The sequence below is a fragment of the Chelon labrosus genome (assembly GCF_963514085.1).
Source record: "Chelon labrosus genome assembly, chromosome: 2".
Classification (NCBI taxonomy): domain Eukaryota; kingdom Metazoa; phylum Chordata; class Actinopteri; order Mugiliformes; family Mugilidae; genus Chelon; species Chelon labrosus.
Window position 1 is genome coordinate 481,704 of NC_140338.1, and position 19,976 is coordinate 501,679.

The 19,976-nt window shown below is 43.2% G+C and overlaps 1 protein-coding gene across 1 annotated transcript in view; it reads right to left on the reverse strand.

Moving 5' to 3' along the window:
• Positions 1-18,625, reverse strand: part of kcnh1b (potassium voltage-gated channel, subfamily H (eag-related), member 1b) — a 39,033-nt gene extending 20,408 nt beyond the window's left edge. The window contains exons 1-7 of the mRNA XM_084561075.1: positions 18,517-18,625; positions 14,093-14,216; positions 13,897-14,003; positions 12,441-12,569; positions 11,389-11,507; positions 8,088-8,480; positions 4,830-5,259 (exon numbers count right to left, since the gene is read on the reverse strand). Coding sequence (XP_084417201.1) covers positions 4,830-5,259; positions 8,088-8,480; positions 11,389-11,507; positions 12,441-12,569; positions 13,897-14,003; positions 14,093-14,216; positions 18,517-18,589 — 1,375 coding nt within the window. The 5' untranslated portion in view covers positions 18,590-18,625. The remainder of the gene's footprint in view (positions 1-4,829; positions 5,260-8,087; positions 8,481-11,388; positions 11,508-12,440; positions 12,570-13,896; positions 14,004-14,092; positions 14,217-18,516) is intronic.
• Between the last annotated feature and the right edge of the window lie 1,351 nt (positions 18,626-19,976).

Consider the following 19,976-nt stretch of genomic DNA (forward strand, 5'->3'; position numbering starts at 1 on the left):
GCCCCGGATGGTGGCTGTCATAGCAACGGCTTTCCATCAGTCTCCAGCAGCTTTCAGCCACTCTGTGGGCCAGGAAGCTGACAGGAGGGATCTGTGAGGGAGGGGGTTAATCCAGAACTCAGCTTCTTTCACTGCTCCTAGTGAATCTAAATAGGAAACCCAAAGGTTTTACCCAGCCTGCACTGCAGCCTCAATACAGCCTCTGTACAGAGCCTCTACAGGAGCCCCACAGGGACAAACTGTCAGAGCAAGATGAATGTCTGAACACTCTGAAACAAGAACTCAAACTGGGTTAGAAGCTTCCTTTCACTGGACTCTCAGTGACCTATTGACCTAATAAGAAGTGTTGGGATTTAAAGGAGACTCAGTGACATGTCTGTCTGAAGTCTGATTACCTGATTCACCGCCGTGTGGTGAATGTGATCCAGACTAACAGACTGTACATCCTGACGTGACACGAGGCGACGGCAGCTTCCGATCAAGGAGACAAATTGTCAACATTAAAACTCTTCATCCTTCAGCTGAGTGAGGAAAAGGCTTTACCTGCAGATCTGGAAAACCTCCACACGCTGTCTGTCTGCCGTCACTGTCAGTGCTTATGTAATGTAAGGTTTGTTCTGAGAGGAAAACAGCTGAACTCACTGGAATAAGAAAAGATTCATCCTCTGGAGAACAGGACCCTGGACTTAAGACTTCATTTGTGCATCTTTCTTCATATGAAATATCATCACATAGTTACCCTGTAGAGCTGTTCAACATGGCATCACTTTACCATGATGTCTTTGTTAATATTGGACCAAAGTGCTGGTGTGAACAAACACCAGGATCCATCCTCAGGGAACGATGACTATTAAACCAAGGCTCATTGCCTCCAGCCAGTAGAAGATCTTGGACAGGTGGACAACCACACAGCTAGCAGGACATGAATGGACCTGCATGTTCTCCAAAGCTAACGTTAAAGTTAAATAAGTCTACAGTTACTACAAGCTTCAGACTAGACTGGTCCTGACTGGTACCAGGCTTCAGCCCAGTCTGATCTGTAGTAGCTATTTATTTTAGGTCTGACATGAACCAAAACCACGTAGAGTCAAAACATCTTCTTCTTCTTCTGCTTTCATGGCAGTTAGCTAGCGTCAAAGCTGCCAAAAATCAAAGCAGTAGAAGAAGAACCAGACTCCAGCGTGTATCCATGTGTGCTGTGTAAATGAAGGTCGTCCTCCGTTAGTCAGTAACTAGTGGAGATGTTTGGTGAGGTGGTAGTAGGTGATCATCATCTTGTGGATGAATAAAGTCTAAGTTAAGATCAGGACTCTGATCAGGGGACAAAGGATCTTCAAAGGGACGTCCCTCTCTGTCCCTTCTTCAGACACATGTTATTGTCTGTGGTGATAGAGCATTACTGACGCAGAGCTGCAGGATCAGCAGAGTTTCCTCCAGACCTCAGGCTGAATCATGCGTCCTGCTGTGTGCAGACTACAGCAGACAGCAGGGAGGACTGAGAGTCCAGCCCATGTGACAGTACAGTTAATATTTCAGAATAAATCCACTACACCAGACCTCAGCGTGTCAGGCCTCATCACAGTGATGAGCTAACAACTGCTAACGGTGTGGCTCCTTCTTTAAACCCAGATTAAAATCACTTGATTGAAGAGCTCCCCCTAACACCTCGTCCTCCAGTGTGAGACCCTGCAGTGATAACACACTGACCAGGTGAGTGTTTAAGACCAGACCAGACCAGCAGCAGGTAACACAAGCAGCTGCACTGGAACCCAGCTCTGACTAAGCTGCCAGATATAAACCTCATAGTGTCTCAGGAGCATCTTTCTTTTTTTTGGCATGTTTCCTTATTTTTACGCCGCTGGTCTGTTTTTCCTGTAGCATCTGGGCGGTGTGACTCATTCTTTCATTTGTGAATAAAAGCTTACATTACAGCATTAACTAAAAGGTTTCCATACATATTACATTAAACACAGCGTGGACATGGATGGTGAGAGAGAATATTTTTATAAGCCCTGTCTGTTTTCCAGCTGACTGCTTTAAGGCTGCTGCTGCTGATGACATTACAAGTAAAAGCCTCAGTGAAGGCTCCACTGTAATACTAACACTGTAATAAAGACATAAGAGCCAAAGCTGACTGGTCTACGTCCACTATTATATGTGCAGCCACACCTCCTCATTTACATAAAGGCATTAAATAAATAGTCATGTCAGCAGTACATGGCTTCCTGGTGGTAACTGGCCTCTGGTCTATCAAACCAAATCAACGTACTCCTCTCTGGGGAAGCCCTGTTTATATCTTCTCCTCAGCATTTTCAAACTTGGAGATCAACAACTTCTTTTTTTTTTTAAATCCATCTAGTCCTAATCTTCTTGTCTGACTGTAATTATCCAAATTATTACAAATGAGCAAACTCCCTCCATGATGAGGATGGAGTTTGACAAAAGGCTGAAGGATTAACTGTCCACTTATCAGCATGTTCCACATCCATCTAACATGGGTATCATGTAAAAGTCGAAAGATTATTCTGGTTAATTCTGGTATTAAAGTCAACTCTGTCTGTTCCAGGTGTAAACATCACCAGATGAATACGGTCAGATTAGATCAACAAACCCAGCCCTCAAACGTATGGTTTGATTTTCTATTACTATTACACACCCCAGCCTTTATAATACAACATACTAGTGTGGTTTAACAACAGCAAACAGAAAACACACATTTCTAGAAGTTTTAATTAGATTTATTTCTCAGTGTTGACTAAACCCAAGTAGATTAGTACAGTTATCACTAGGCACAGTCACATAGTCGTGATTATTACAGCCTGGATTCTGCACAAAGCTGAACTGCTCCACCAGTTTTTGGATGGACATGTTGGACATCTGCAGGATTTGTGGGAGATTATTTCCAGATCAAGTTTTTAGTCTGGAGCCAAGGCCACTGCAGCTGAAGAAAGAGTTTGTGACGTAATGAACTGATGCTGTTTAAGAGTGCTCTTCTGTTCTAACCTGGGACCTGTCCCAGGACAAGCATCAGGTTCTTCACCATCAGGTTCCTCAGGTTCATCTTTACCATCATCTTCACCATAGCCGTGTAGAGCTCTGAATAACCTGGCCATCACTAAATGATATGATTCATGATAACTGACTTAAGAACTAATTCCTGCCCGTCGGTACCTTGAGGAACATTTTCATGTTCCTTTAAATGTGCTGTCAACAGCTGCAGGGCTGAGGTTTGTGTGGGTGGTGGAAAAGCAGAGAGCTCAATAAATGACTCAGCATCTACAGGTGGAAACCTTCCGTCCCAGGCCTCTGTCTCTCTGTCAACATCTTGTATTCCATCAAACATTAAACCAGATCAATTAGAGCATAATGTTTCTGGAGTCTCTTCTCTAGGCAGCGGTGAAGCAACACTTCTCAGGACTTTTATTTTTTAACAGATGACGACAGACCACATATTCATTTTATCCCACACTTGATCGATAGTTCAGATTTCAGCCCCATCCTGCCCCCCACCCCCCACCCCCAGCCACCAGTGAGCTTTATCTCTGCAGTGGATGATGTGAGTCAGGACGTGTCAAACGACCGAGTCATCCATCAATAAATTATCGACAGAGCTGTCTGGCTCTTGTGTTTGCTCTCCTCTGTTTGTGTACGGGATGATTGTGGGATGTCACGCTCATTCCACTGGGACTGAGTCAGAGCAGAGTCCTTAACATCTGACAGGATCATTTCATATAAACTATAGGTCCTGAAGCTAGACATCTTAATAAAGTTGGTACCTTTCAGACACATTAGAATGAGGCATGTCCTGATCAGTATCTGGGACGACCCAGACTTTTTTAAAATGATCTTTGATTTCAGGTTTGACATAAACCAAATCCACGTCCCTGTAGCGTCATGACGTCTGATTCAAGAGAACCAGTGTCCAACCATGTCTGCTGTGTAACATGAGTCAGACAGCAGGTAGTAGCTGGACTGGTGAGGTGGTAGGAGGAGATGATCATCCATACTACCGACACAGGTTACCTGGAGCCAAGCAACGAGCTACGTTAGCTCTGACAGCCCTGTTCATTGGAAAACCCTTCATGAATCTCCAGGGGAGGAAGTCTAGTTCATTTAATATCAGACCTGGACTCAGATCGGCCGATACTGAACATTGAAAGATCTGATCTGATTGGACCGTCCCTGCAGATGACAGCATACCTGAACAGTGTTATGAGGAAAAAGATGTGACCAGTCCATGGATCAAAAGAGCACCTCAGTACCTTTTAGCCTCTTAGCATCTTTAGCTGTGTGTGTAGAGTGAAGCTACAGACCTATGAAGATATCTGCTCGATCAGGCTGATAGTTTAATGGACATTGGTTTTAACACAGCTTTAAGGACCTGATTAGATTCTTATCCATCACATCACACCACCAGCATCATCTGACCAAGGAGGTTAGAAAACCACGTCTCCTGAGTCAGGAAATTAAATTGAATTCTTTATATTTCTACTCTGAATACATCCTCCACCCGTCCATCTACACCCAACACCACTGATTCCTCTGCTGCTCCTTTAAATAAACTATTAGAACAGCTTCTTGGATCCTGTGTTTAAGTGTTCTACAATAACCCACAACCATCTGAAGTATCTCCACCTAACTGTTCCAAACTCATTCTGATAGGAGTCATAAAGAACCAACCACAGAGTCAGACTGGTCAGGTTTATATGAAGAGACAGAAAACACTGAGACAGGCTCAAGTTCTCCAAGATTACAGAAACAACAAACCTGACAAGCACCTGGAAAAAGCCACAAGCTGTTAGCTATGAAAGGAGACGACAGGGACTCACATCCGATCATCATCATGGCCACGGCGAAGATCTTCTCCCCGTTCGTGTTGGGAGCGATGTTTCCGAAGCCGATGCTGGTCAGACTGGTCATGGTGAAGTAGAGCGAGGTGATGTAGACCGAGTCGTTGGTCGGCCCCCCCTCCCAGCGTCCTGAACCCGACACGTTGAACCGGTACGGCGTCCCGACCGTCTCCCCCAGCAGGTACAGCCAGCTGTCCGTCCTCACGCGGTTGGTGTCCTCGTCGATAACCTCGTAGTCTCCGATGCTGTACCAGATACAGGCCAGCCAGTGGGCCGCCAGGCCGAACACACACACCAGCAGAACCAGCACCGCCGCACCGTACTCAATGTAGTGGTCCAACTTCCTGGCCACCCGGCCCAAACGTAGCAGGCGGACCACTTTGAGAGAGCTGAAGAGGCTGCTGATCCCCTGGAGAGAGAACAAGATGAAACAGGTGAGGAACATGAGACGAGGAACATGAGACGCGGAACATGAGACCAAAGAACACAGAGTTCTTCTTCTAGTCAAACTGAAACAGCTCCAAACCTTCTGTTGGTCACATCTGGACCAAGAGCTTCTGGTTCACGTTAGACCTGAGGCATCAGTCTGACTTCACATGTTAAACTAGTGTTATATAGAAAACACTCGTCTCCTTCGGTATCCATGGTAACACATGAGTGAATGCAGAGATAACAAATCAGAAAATAAAACAGGAGATCAAATATTTAATTTAACAGTTCACTATAAAAGATTAAAGATGACGACGTAGAAAAGAAGAACTATTGTTGGATGAACGAAGAGGAAACAAGTCATGAAGCTAAACTCAACCACTGTGACGTTAACAGTTAGTTTATCTTCTCTGGTTAAACAGCACATCACAGTTAATTCATTAATGTATGAATGAATGAATGAATGAATGAATGAATGAATGTGTCTCTGTATCAGTCTGAATAAAGTGGACCATCTTTATTTTTATAGGCTCAGACTGTGTCACAGATGTATTTCAGGTCAGGCCTCTCTCTGTGCAGAGTGGAAACTTTTATTGATGCTTTTATTTATTTTACAGATAGATCAGCCATAACATTATGACCACGCATAAAGCACTTCAAGACAAATGTTACAAACACCAATGCTGTGCACTTTTAGTTACGATAAATTAGCCATGCAGGCATTGAAGACTAATTTAAAACTGAGCACTGATGGATTTTAACTGTCATCAGTTCTTAATTCTGATTGGCTGAAAAGTGTGTGAAAGCATCTAAATGTGAACGAGATTCAGATGGATGAGGCAGAAAAACACATCTGGACACAGGAAGTAACGGAGCAGCCCCTCCCTGGAGTAAAACCACTAAACCGTGTCCCTTTTATTTTAGTGTGGAATCATTTCTTAAATGTTTAATAAAAAAATAATGAAGCCGCAACACTCACAACTTTGTAAACTGTTGTGTGATGATAACTGGTTGTAGAGTGAGGTCAGTGTCTCTTTAATTCTCCTTGCTGGCGTCCTTTTAAAGTCAGGACGTATGAAAGATGAATGATGACGTATGAAAGATGCATAAAGCTGCAGCTGCTGCCACCTCCACAAACATGTCTGACTCATCTGTCACGTTAGCGTAGCCTCTTAGCAGACCACTCAGACGCCTCTCCAGCTCCTCTCATCAACAACCACGTGTCCTCACCAGGGACGCACCCACAATGCACTGCTGCTCCATTTAAAGCCATCACCTCCGAGAGACACTGAGCGAAAAGCTTTATTTGACCCTGATGGGCTGGGGGGGGGGGGGGGGTCTCAGGTGTGATCTGTTTCAGACTCCTTCAGGTTTTCTTTCAGCAGCTTCAGATAAACTGGATTATTCTGCTCAAACAGGACTCCACATCTGCTCCTCATGAAAATACTGGAGTGATGTGGAAACATGACTGAAGTGATTTAAAAGACATTTTCATTGCAACACTCGAGGTTTTGCATTTTTGACATGTCAGCACTTGTGCTCATCCATGACCTTTGCTTTCAATTACATGCAGCAAAGTCACTGAATGAATGTAAAACAGTCCACTCCATCTTCTTGATTAGACTCCAGGCACTCACTGCATCGTGTTTCATTTCACACCTCGGCTGGACCGACATTAGCTGCTGTACGAGTCAAAGTCTCTGCTATGTAACGAGGCACTGAGCTTTAGTTTCTTTCCTCGGAGGCAGCTGTAGGCAGCGCACTGTGAAAATCAAACTGCAGAGACTTGAAGTTTGCTGCAATGAGATCATTTATCACGGTCAACCTTTAGAGGCTGAGTTACTGAGCCAAAAAAGTCACAGAGCTGCTAAATAAATACATTTATAATGTTTTATGTCTTTAGATAATCACCTGCAGCATCTACCAGCACAAACCTGGGCTTTATCTGAACTAGTTTAAGATGATGAGCTACAGAGTCTGTGATCACTGCACATGTTCCACATCAAAACTAAAACAGAACTCCATCCTGGACCTGAGTCCCTAGAAATATACACAGCATGTGTGAAGTGGGTGAACGTTGTTAATGTGCTGGCCATGCCATGTTGTTCTGGACTTTTTAAACTCCTGTTTTAATTCAGGAAAACCTTGACTGATACAGATATCCTTCTGTCCTCGTCTCCATCTCCAGACAGAAACAGACTGTGGTTCAACAACTTGCTGTAAATCTACTGATGCAGACTCCGGTCTGGTCGGTGGCTGTAAACCAGCAACAAGCTTCCAAACAAACCACAAAACTGATGAAGTAAATGTGGAGTTTATTCTTCTGAGTAAAGAGGGGGTGAGCTGCTCCAGGTCTTTGTCGACTAGTTCTCCCATCGGCTGATCATTAATGTCAAACTGTGAGAGGTTCAGGAGATTAGCCTCATGTTACCAGATAATCTGTCCCAAACCTGGGCACTAGACGAGGTACAGACTTCTCTGGAGGGGTAAATTCAGGGATTAGTCGACCCAGAGCGTCTGTAGTCCAAGTCCAGGTCCAGGTCCAGGTAGATCTGACTTCAGACAAGACGGGAGGAGACCTGGGGTACTCAGTGACTGCCCTGTTGGTCCTGGGAGCCCCAGACCATCACACAATCTCCTCCACATTTAAAGGAACCATCTCCAGTGTCCAGATCTCACCCTAACCCTGACCCCCTAACCTTGACCCCCTAACCCTGACCCTGATACAGAGGGTCTACGATTTCTTATATTGTTTAAGAAAGCTCTTTCTTTGTGGCCTATTAAACATATTAATAAAAGTCCACTGACCTCATCCACATTCTCAAAGGCGTTGATGACATCGTAAGGCAGACAGGACAGCAGGTCGATGACGAACCAGGTCTTGACGTAGTTCATGCGGATCAGTTTTGGGTCGGAGATCACCTCTCCGGCCGGACCAACGAAGGTGGTGTGGAAGTTGAGGACGATGTCAACGAGGAAGATGACGTCCACGATGCTGTCCACCACCAGCCAGGTGACGTTGTTCTGCTTGGTCTTGAATGAGACGTTGTAGGGGACCATGATGGCGGTGTAGAAGGTGAGGATGAGGATGACCCAGTCCCACGTGGTCTTGAAGAGGCAGTAGTGGAGAATGATGTGTGGGGGCGTCTTCGGTGTTTCCTGTTTGTACTGAGGCAGGATGTCTGAGCCCAGCTGGAGAACCTGAGACACGACAAAGAGAGTGGGGGGTTGGTGGATCGGTCTACATCAACAAGATGAGACCACTTCATACTAACGGAAACTAACGTTGACTGGTTCTCATAATTCAACTCATCCAGACAGATTAAATCTGTAAATGAACGTAGATTATACAAACAGCCCAGAGAACCACGAAGGATTCACTCATTAGCGCTAACGATAATTATCTCTCTGCACTTAATGAAACAATTAGTCTGAGTTAGTCTGGAACACCAAGGCCACTACAAGGGAGCTCAGAAAACAGATCTTCAAGAAAACATCTCAGGCCGTATGGTTTTAATTCATGGCTGCGTATGAACCCATCAGTTTACAGGTTTATGACACTCATCTGTTAATTAATAAAGACCAGGTTATTAGTTACAGCAACAGAAGAGAAGAATAACAGAGAATAATGAGACTGATACTGAGGAGAACATCTCAAAGACTCAGATGTCTCTACGTAGAAATACCTCCACAGGTAACTGCTCTCAGTCTGGGAGAACAAGACCTCAGGTTACACAATAAATGAAATCATCCTGTTAACCCTGGGACTGAACCATGAGCCAGTAAATAATACAGGTGTTCACAGCCGTGTTAAAGACACTGTCCTCCAACGTCCAACACACTTAAAGTCAATGACTGTTTTAAACTGTCAGATGGATTCTAGATCATCGGTCGGCTGTCACTAATAAATGACCTGTTCTAAAGATGCAGATAGCAAAGACCTAACAGCATTTCTATTAGAGAAGCAGATCCTGACTAGTTTCAGGTGCACTACCTCACCTCACGTTAGGAAGCACTTAGCTCTGATCTATGGAGACTGAGAACATCAGTAATTATTAATGTTTATCTTGAAAGCTGCAGCTTCAGAGTCCTCTCTCAATCCTTCTCCAGAGTTAACCCAGCTTTGGATTTCTCTTCTAATTCAAGAGACCGATTAGCCACAACATTACGACCACTGACATTGACCATCTTGTGACAGTTCAGTGTTCTGCTGGGAAACTTCTGGACCTGGCATTCATTCTCGCTGAATTCTCCACCCAGAAAGATTCACCCCACACAAGGTTAGAGAACCAGTAACGGTGTAGGAAGAAGTTCCCATCCAGGTCACTCAGAACTACCTCCTCTACATGTGGACACCAGTCCTCTTGAACTGAAGACTTGGACGGAACGTCTTCTAGAGACTCTTTTTCTTTAACACCTCTTCCTAATAAAAACCTAAACTCCCCATCGTTCTGAAGAACTGAAGAAGACACTAGGAACTAATGGAGGAATAGATGAACCTTGACAGAAATCAAGAGTTGACCATTTTAATGTCAGTCAGCCAAAAAGAGCAAAACTGGACTTCTACCTTAAATCCAACAACTAGGGATAAATGACATCTGGATATGTCAACACACCACATACTGTCTTACTGGATCAATGACAAATAAAGAGTTTAAGGATCTAAATGAGCTCTGGTCTCCTGTGGATGGGAAACAAACCGGCCAGCCTCCTTGGTCCTGGACTCCTGGTCCACTCTGAAAGACAACAGGAACCACTTCCATCCATCAGCCCATGTGAACAGTCTGTCAGATGAACTCCAGCTCTCAGGGCTGTTGGCTTCGTTTCAGATCAATTTAAAGAGGATCAATAAAGCACCTCTTATTCCATGATAGAATAAAAACATCAATACTCTTCACATTCTTCTCGTAGCCGTTCATTCATTCATAACACATCCAGTTCAGTCGTTCACTCAGCTCCGGAGGCTGGAACACATCTTCTGTTTTAACGTCTAAAACTAACACAGAGTTTTTCAGTGAGAGGATCTGCTGCTCTTTATTCTCAGCTGCTCTGACTTTAATGTAGCTGTGTTTATGGTTTTCATGTGGTTGGTGTTTGTTGGTGATGATTAGCTCCACACCAGGTTACATGACAGCCTCAGAGCACAGAGGGGTCTCCATGGTAACACATACTAAAGATATGATCAGTATTGTCCTGTGAGTGTTTGCATCAGATCATTAGTTTGGTTCAGTCCTAAATATTTAAGGTAACACCATGAACAACTGAGGACACGTCTCTGTTCTGTCTTCCTTTCTCCATCATCACGATCAGAGCTCCATAATACTTTATACTTCACATCAGAGTCACACTGTAAACAGACCCACATTAGATCAGTAACACCAGAGGAGCATCTACATGCTCAGGGTCTTTACAAACCGCTCTGTCACACTGATGAGCTCACGCTGAACGTAAAGATGAATCTAGGTTTGTTTAAGTAAAACAAGACGTCTGCGTCGTCAGCACCAAGCAACGAGCTGCAGAGGACACAACGAAGACAGACTGACATGTTAATAGTTATGTCTCCATCAAGATGTTTTGGCCCAGATCTGATCCCAACCATTAAATATTGACTGAGTACACTTTGACCCAAGTTCCCATCTGATTTTTTATTCTAATTATTTTATTATTTTCTAAATGGACATCATTTCCTCCCCAGGTGATTTATAAAGATGGTTCTTATCTTATCTTGTATTCTTCCAAATCATTTCTTCACTGAGTGACTGAATTAAGTGCAATAAATTTTAAAATCAATCCAGCGTAGGCCGATATGTTTGACAGTGGAACAGCTGTGCAATGCATTAAGAAAACCAAATAACTGCCTCCAAGCTATTCGTTTCATTTTACAACATATAACAGTAAATAAACAACCAGCTAACAAACTGAAATATCTATGGACATAGCTCTGGGCTGCAGGCTCAGCTTCAACATTGACATGTCACAACACATACTGACTCACAGTCCTCCGTTATAATAAAACAGAAACCTCCTCCAGTCATCAGTCATGTTTAAGGTTTAGTGCATCCATAAGATAAATACTAAAGACTATAAATGAAGTTAACACTGATCTTACTTCAGCCAGTCGTGAGTGTTTGTGTACATTCTCTCCTTTATGGACGGCTGGAGCCAGCTGCTGAAGAACTCCTCGGCTGCTGGTTAACGCACGAGTCAGACGGGCAAATTTACCCCACCCTGCCAACGAGACAGAATCACATCAACGCACTTAAAACGCAGTTAAAATGTGCTCCCTCTCCTCAGAGCCAGCGGCCTACAGCTGCCCAGGGATTCTTTATCATCTCTGACCATCTCTCATCTCTTATGTTTTAATTTCTTTTCTTTTTATTAAACTGTTCTATCCCCTGTCTGTGTGTCAGTGTCTGTATCTGGCTCCAGAAACCTGACAAGACATCAGTAATAAGTGATGAACTTTATAACCATATTAACAGGCAGTGGATTAATGGCGAGGAGCACCTTAACACATTAGTTAATTCCGGTAAAAGCTCTGGCTCACTCTTAAATCAAGTGTCTGAAAAAATGTTTTTTACTGACAATCAAAAGTTGAGTTTCAGTAGAAAAACAGAAAGACAGATGATGTGTCTAAATAAAAGGCAGAGGAAGATCTGAGATGTTAAGAGTTAAAACTAGTGTCAGAGGGTGAAGGTGGTATTAGTTTCACTCAGAAATTAATAATGGTGTTCCTCAGGGAAGAATTCTGGGCCCCTGATCTTTGTTCTTTGTACCTGCTGCCTCTGGGACAGTTAGTTTGATATCACCACTATACGGATGATAATCCATTGGAGGGTTACAACGATTGATTTATTTTGTCTTTGTTAATCTTGTATTAATGTCACTAATAAATGAATTAGTTTGGAGATGAGCTCACCTTTGAATAACCATGGTTTCTTTATTTCCTTTTTTGTTTCTTTTGTCTGAGCAATAAATGATCATTTCATTATGCAAAGACTTTGTAGTGTCTCTGTTAAAAGTGTATCTGGGAAGAATAAACATTTATTAACAGTAAACAGCTGAAAATACAGATTGTTGTGGGAATAAAAAATAGTTTCACATCAGATCTGGTTCTAGTTTAGAGTCAGGTCTAGTGTGGTAACTGTATTAACAACCCACCTTTAACAGAATCGTCCTCTATTGGCTGCTTGAAGGCTGTGATGTCACTGAAGGTGCAGAGGAACAGGACGACTTTATCCTGTTCGTTCCTGATTGGAGCAATTTTTACAAAGAACCAAACTGGCATCCCTGCAGCACAAAGAGAAAATGTTCCTAAAGTTATATAATCTGTCACGTTAGCATGGCATTAAAACCCAGAACAGTCCAACTGAAAGGCTTTCTGTATTGATAAGGTGTCGTGTGATTCAAATACATTTTCTTTGGATGTAACTGGTGTTACAGTATCAGCCTATGTGTTGGTCCTTGCACAGAATCTAAGAATCCTCCGTGCACAACCTGATCTCCACAAACTGTAGAGGAACACGGTTAGAAACTACAGAGTAAACGTCCAGGAGAATTATATTGATCACTTTATGCTTTAGGAGATGGTGGAGACTGAGACTGAGAGTCACTGAGAGGCTGATGAGACGATAGAGAAGCAGATTTACATCAGTGATTGAAACACCTTTTCATTTTTATTTTATTTTACAGCAGGTTTGTGTGTTGATGAATGGATGAGGGATTAACAAACTCATCTTCATGTTTCTACGTAATACAGTACACAACTAAAACATGTCAACACGAAACGTGAATATATTTCAATGTTGAGTTCACAGTTTGTTTCCACTGTTCTCAACGTTCTGTTTTTATTTAGGTTAAAGATATAAACCCTAGATGTGTTTAACAAACCCTGAGCTACACAGACAAAGATATCATGACATGAAAAGCCCTGAGACCAGAAACAAGCTTTCTGCTGATGTGCTGCCACAAGATAGACCCCCCGCCCCCACGTCACCACCCACCCCCAAAATACATGCCAAGTCCAGTCAGTGTTATCCATAAAGCCCTACGTCACCCCTCCCCCCCAGTCTGAACATCGTACCACGTCCTCTGTTTTCAGACATTGCACCTGGAGAAGGACAATGAAATGTAGAATGTGCTCCTGATGTCACATGATATCTCACAACAACTGCAACGTGCTTTGGAGAGAGGAATAAAATACACCAAAAAATTATGACCACTCATGATCTGATGGGTGAGGGAGAAACAGGACGATGTAAAGTCCTGGGACACTTTGACCTGAGCCTAGTCAGTATGGTGGATCAGAGTCAGCAGCAGTGAAGGACAAAGGCGTCTCATTGGTCAGAGCTCCATCATGTCTTCAGTGTAAAGCAGCCGTCTACAGTTTTATATATTTTAAGTTAAACCCTAATGATGCCTGATATAAAGTAGAGAAGCTAAACAGCTGATAGAGTGCTGATCAGTTAGACCACTGCTGCCACATTTAGGGCCACCAACTGTCCCAGTGTGTCCCACTTTAGGACGTTAACTGGGTCTCAAGGTCCTGGTTTCCTTGGCTTTCTGGGTTATTGGGGATTCAGGTCACATGACATACGCAGTACTGCGAAGTACTCACGGTTTTTCTTGTACATCAGAATCTCAAAAGAGCCCATCTCGTAGTTCTCAAAGGTCTGACGAACTTTCTCACTCATGTCCTTGTCTGTCAGCTCTCCGTACATGAAGCTGCAGGAGAACACAAAGACACTGAGACGGCGTCCCTCACTAACCAGCAGCTGTACAGGACCAGTGTGTTGTGTTGTGTTGTGTTGTACCTGCAGGTGCTGCTCTTCTGCATGACCTCGGCTCGATGGTAACCAGACAGTTTGCAGAAGCCATCGTTGCTGTAGACGATCGGCCAGTCCACAATCTGAGCGTTCCCCAGAACAAAGTTGGTGTCTGTCCACAGAAACCAGGACGTTAGAGACTGTCCATTCAAGTGACATAAAACCATGTGTTTACAGCTTCATCACAGCTCCTCACAAACCAGAGTGACCAACCATCACGAACCCAACACATGTTGACTCATCTAGAGGAGCTCAACTAGTAGAAACTAATTATTGTTTAAGCCACAGTCATGCAGCCCCAGCCCAACATAGACCAACAGATCAGGGGGCACTAGCTGCTCCTCCTTCTAAGGATTTGTCCAGACTGCAGGTAAATCAGATCCAGTCTTTACCACAGACTGTCAGCAGCCTGGTTGCTTCTCTGGTGATTGGTCTGAATGTGGAGGAGTCAGGATGGGACCGTCCCCCTGAAGCAGCTGCAGACACTTTATTTGGTCCTCAGTTGTTTGGACTGTTGTCGTCCATGTTGCTGGTTCTGCTCAGAACTTGTTCTGTGACACTTTAAATTCAGACTTCCGCTGCCGGGGCATCTGGACTGAGACCAGTCGATAAAAATCTACTTTCAGTCGCATTTCAGATTATATTCAAACGTGGACTTGATCCAGTTTTGGTTGAATTCCATTTTAAGCTGCAGCCCAAACACAGAATCAGCTCTAGTGGAGATGGAGGTATTTGATCTTCTGATCACAGTGTCCACCTTGTACTGACCGACCACATCTATCTACAAACACGTCTTCAGCTTCCTGCTTCATCTTTCTCTCTGCAACGTTTTACTGAGTTACAGCAACTTCTTCTTCTTCTGGTTTGTTGCCTGCAGGTACATTACAGTCATCTGATGTGGATCATTAGATTTAATGATCATGATGCTGCTCCATCCTTTCTGTTTTACATAAATATCCATGTGAGCTGATGCATTTAATGCTCCCTGATCTGCCACAGTAATCTAAGAAACACCCACTAGTGTGTGTTGTGATTTATAAAATCTTGTTGTGTGTGCTGGAGTTTCTCCTTAAAAACATGATTTTAAATTCAGGAAGGATTTTAAGACTGAAATTTAAAATAAAAGTTCATCACTGACCAAAGGTGAATCTAGTTCTGATCTCATTAAGATCATTATTATTTACTATCTGACATGTTTCTAAATCCAGCTGTGTAAAACAACACCACCTTAACTATGACCTCAACATTAAATATAAGTGAATTTAAATGTGTTCCTGTGTCAAACCGACCTGAACACTGAAGGCTCTGTAATGAATGACTAGGTAGAGCTCATTGAGGTGAACCTGATAATAACAGGATGCTGTTCTACAGCTGTAACTGTTTCCTGTGTAACAGTGATGTGATGCTTCTCTTATGATACTAAGACCGACACTCAGATATTCAGTTAACATTCCCTGAATATTTCATATTTCACACACCTACATGCATTTTTCAACCAAAAGCCTGAGCTGAACACCAGCAGAGCAGAGACCATCAGCATCAGCTCCTCTAACGGTAAAATACATGACGGATGTTATGTCACGTCGTCCAGGAGCAACGAATGAAACAACCAGAATGAAATGAACTTCATCCTCAATATCTCTGTGATTGTTTCATAATAGAGAAATACTGACAGCCCATTAAAATACTGGTGAATTACCTCAACGCTGTCTGACCCTAACCATTTACAGTCTACTGACATGTATGATTCCATTCATTCACACTGAGGCCTGTCTATCCAAACACAGGAGTACAGAGCCCATGTTGATAGTCTGCTGTATTTAACAGTATAAAGTATAAACTCCTATAAAGAGGAGGGGGATGAAAGGATCAGTGTGAAGGATTTCAGTCATAGAAAAAGTTGAACCAACTGAATATAAAATATAAAATATATAATCAAGGATGAGGGTGAAACGGTTCATCAAACCGAAGAAGAAAAAGAAAATCAACTCGCTTGACTTTGTAAAACTTTGCAAAAAATAAATAATAAAGCAGAAGGCTAAAGTGATGTGGATGAGAAAACGGTTGGAGAGACTGGTATGCTAGCTAACGTGAGCTAATGTGAGCTAACGTGAGCTAACGTGAGCTAACGTTAGCCTCGTAGACTCCTCCTCTCATTGGTTAGTGACGTAATCGTCCAGATTTCAGTCATAACATGGATGACATTAAACGCTGTAGCTCCAGTCAGTGCCAGTATTTTAGGAATCTGTTAAAGCAGATGATCAGAGCTGAACCTCCACGGGGTACGGAGGCTTTTCTTTCTCAGTTATCAGGAAGAATTAAAGCAAACTAATAAAACACACTGAGTGGTCGTACACATTACTCTATACTCTACACATTGTTCTATTAATAGACTGTAAAAAGAAAGATGGACACAGTCAGATGACAGTTGGTCTAATGAAGCCACACAACAACAAATATTTGACCTAGAGTAGAACTACAGTCTCTGATGGGAACTAACTAAAGCTGTGTATACGCTGTGTGCACAATTATAAGATGAGTTGTATTTTTACAACTACTAGTGTGCAACTAAATGAAAAACTAACATCCACCATGTCAACAAAGAGAGAATAATACATGTATAGCCTCCCTGCTTTTCTACAAGCCGTCCATTCATGGGGTCTGTCAGTATCTGGGTCCTAAACAAACAGGGTTTAGGTTGAGATGAGGAAGAGGCCGCGTCATTATTCCTTCATCTGAGGTCTTTACTCAGTGAAATACTTCAATGCATTGATGGAGCTTTGTCCTGCAGACAAACTTGATCCTGAACCACTGGTTGAACCAAGTGTCTTCTAGAAACTAGCAGTAGGTCTGAGAGTCCATTCTGAGTCAGTCCATCGTCCATCTTCAACCAGAAAAGGTCCAACAGGTTCATCTTTAATAACACCAGCCCAGTGATCCAGCCACGGGCCCTTCCTTCTGGTCCATCACTCTCATCTCATCACTTCATAAAAACCTTAAAGAATCTGTCTTCAGACATCTCTTGGTCCAGTCTTGATGTCTCATCTCACGTGTCTTGGTCTAGTTTCAGTCGTCCTGACCGTGGACATGTCCGCTGCAGGTCTGGACCATGATGGTTCCTGGAAGCTTCACACTTGATTCTTCTCAAATCCTTTTTCTTTAACATGTTTCTTGAGACCGTGTTGACTATTTGCATCAAAATGTTTGAAGCTGAGCAATCTCCACACGGCTGCATCTCTCTGGAAGACTTTTTACTACTTGTGATTTTTCAGATTCAGTTAAATCTCTTTTATTTCTATTTTACCTGAAGGAAACAGAGTCTGCCTAATCATTATGGACACCTTGATACAGGGTGTTGATCAAACCCTCCCTCATCACACAAACACACACCACCTGGTACGATTAAAACCAATAAGATTCAAGTTTTAGTTCAGAGCTGGAAGATATGCACAGACATGGTGACATGGTCCTAACACTGTCCTTCCTAATAATTGTGCACACAGTGAATATAACAGAGGTGGGAGGATGGGAAGGGAAACATGTACACGACAGAATGTGGAAACTCTGGTCTGTACCTGTCTGCCTACGAGATAATGTCCAAACTGAAAAGTTGAAAAAGAAAAGAAAGTTAAAGGAGAAGAAACAGATGAAGCAGTGAGAAAAGAACTGAAGGAACCTGACAGGAGATAAAAACAAAGTGTGATTTATTCATTTAATGACGGAATGAATTAGTGTCGTTTTGAGCCTCACAGCGCGCCCACTAAGTTCACAATCTGATTTATAAAAGGTTTCCTCTCCGGTTCCTCTTCCTCTCTTTATAAAAATACAGACGTAGAGTTTCTGTCTCTGAGTTCGAACAACACCTTCACATGATGACTCTGAGTCTGAATCAGGAGCTCATGATTAGAAGGTGTGCTGTGGTTTTAATGTTCCTGGTATCAGCGTGGGTCACACTTTATAAATGTAGTTTGAATAACAACCTAAAGACTTAAAGGTTCAGGTACAGAAGGTCTTGACTCTGCAGCAGCCGAGATATACATAAAATATACATGTTACGTTTTCTCTATAACAACTTTGAATCACTTTCAGTGTAAAGGTTCATCTAGCTACCTAACACCTGGAGACATCTGCATGTCTTCACATGACTTGAAGAAGAAAGACAATCAGAACTGATCTCATCAGATAATAATAATAATAATAATAATAATATAATAAAGGTTTAGTTTGGTGATAAATAGTAGCTTCAGGTCTTTGAGTTGTGTTTCCGGTGGGTTCCTAAATATTCACAGATAGAAATGAGTGACATTTAAAAGAACATATGTTCTTAGGTTCCTCTACAGAACCCTCTACAGCCTGGCTAGCACCCTGAGACACAACCGGACCGGACCGTACCGGACCGCACCGCATCCTACCGTTGGACCGGCGGACGATGTTCTCCAGGAACGTGTTCTGAGGGGCCACGAGACCCCGCCGTCCTCCCGCCATCCTGCCGTCCTCCTGCAGCGCGAGGCACAGGATGCTGCTGCTGCTGCTGCTGCTGCTGCTGCTCACGGATCACATATCTGACGATGAAGAGGAGGAGGAGGAGGAGGAGGAGGCACGGGAAGGGCTCTCTCTCTCTCTCTCTCTCTCTCTCTCTCTCTCTCTCTCTCTCTCTCTCTCTCTCTCCCTTTCTCTCTTTCTCATTGGCAGATGGTTGCAGCACGAGACACGGTGAGAGACTGACTGCGGTAGAGCGAGCTTCATATACACTGGGGACGAAGAGAGAGAGAGAGAGAGAGAGAGAGAGAGAGCGGGGCTCCACTTGAATTATCACAGATGGATAGATTAGATAGATAGATAGATAGATAGATAGATAGATAGATGTCTTCATGTCTTTTCCTTCGTCTCTCTCTGCCCTGGCCCTTGAGCAAGCAGCTAAACCCTGATGTATGTGAATGAATGAATGAATGAATGAATGACTGGGTTAATGCAGAGACAGGATTCCTCCATGAGGATCAATAATCAATATCAATATTAATATTAATATTATTTAGTCATGATGTTTGAAGCCCGTCAGTTGTACCTGAAACAGATGGAAACGTTTTCCATGACCTCTGAATGCATCGATGCACCGTCATGTTCAAACATGTTCAGCTGATCCCAGAGGAACCAGAGGGACCATCAAGAACCAGGAGGAACCACTATGAACCAGGAGGAACCAGGAGGAACCACTATGAACCAGGAAGAACCAGGAGGAACCAGGAGGAACCAGGAGGAACCACTGTGAACCAGGAGGAACCAGGAGGAACCACTATGAACCAGGAGGAACCAGGAGGAACCACTGTGAACCAGGAGGAACCAGAAGGAACCACTATGAACCAGGAGGAACCAGGAGGAACCACTATGAACCAGGAAGAACCAGGAGGAACAACTATGAACCAGGAGGAACCAGGAGGAACCAGGAGGAACCACTATGAACCAGGAGGAACCAGGAGGAACCAGGAGGAACCACTATGAACCAGGAGGAACCAGGAGGAACCAGGAGGAACCAGGAGGAACCAGGCAGACAGTCAGATATCTGCTCCTTATAATAAACTATGTGAAGGTTTAGTTTGGTTCCTATTAAAACGTTAGCATGACGTCAGAGAGAGAGTTAGCTTAGCCCTTTAGCCAGTTAGCAGCTAAAAAGAAAACACCACCAAGACACTGAGCTGACCTTTGACCTCGGCCCTTATTTATTTTTATTTGTCCAGGCAGCTGATACTGACTGGATTCTGACTGTTCCTTAGATGGAACCAGACACTAGAACATGTTAAATAATATAGTTGTCTGTTTGTCTGCTTGTTTGTTGTTTTACTATTTTCTTACCTTTTAGAGAAAACCCTTTATG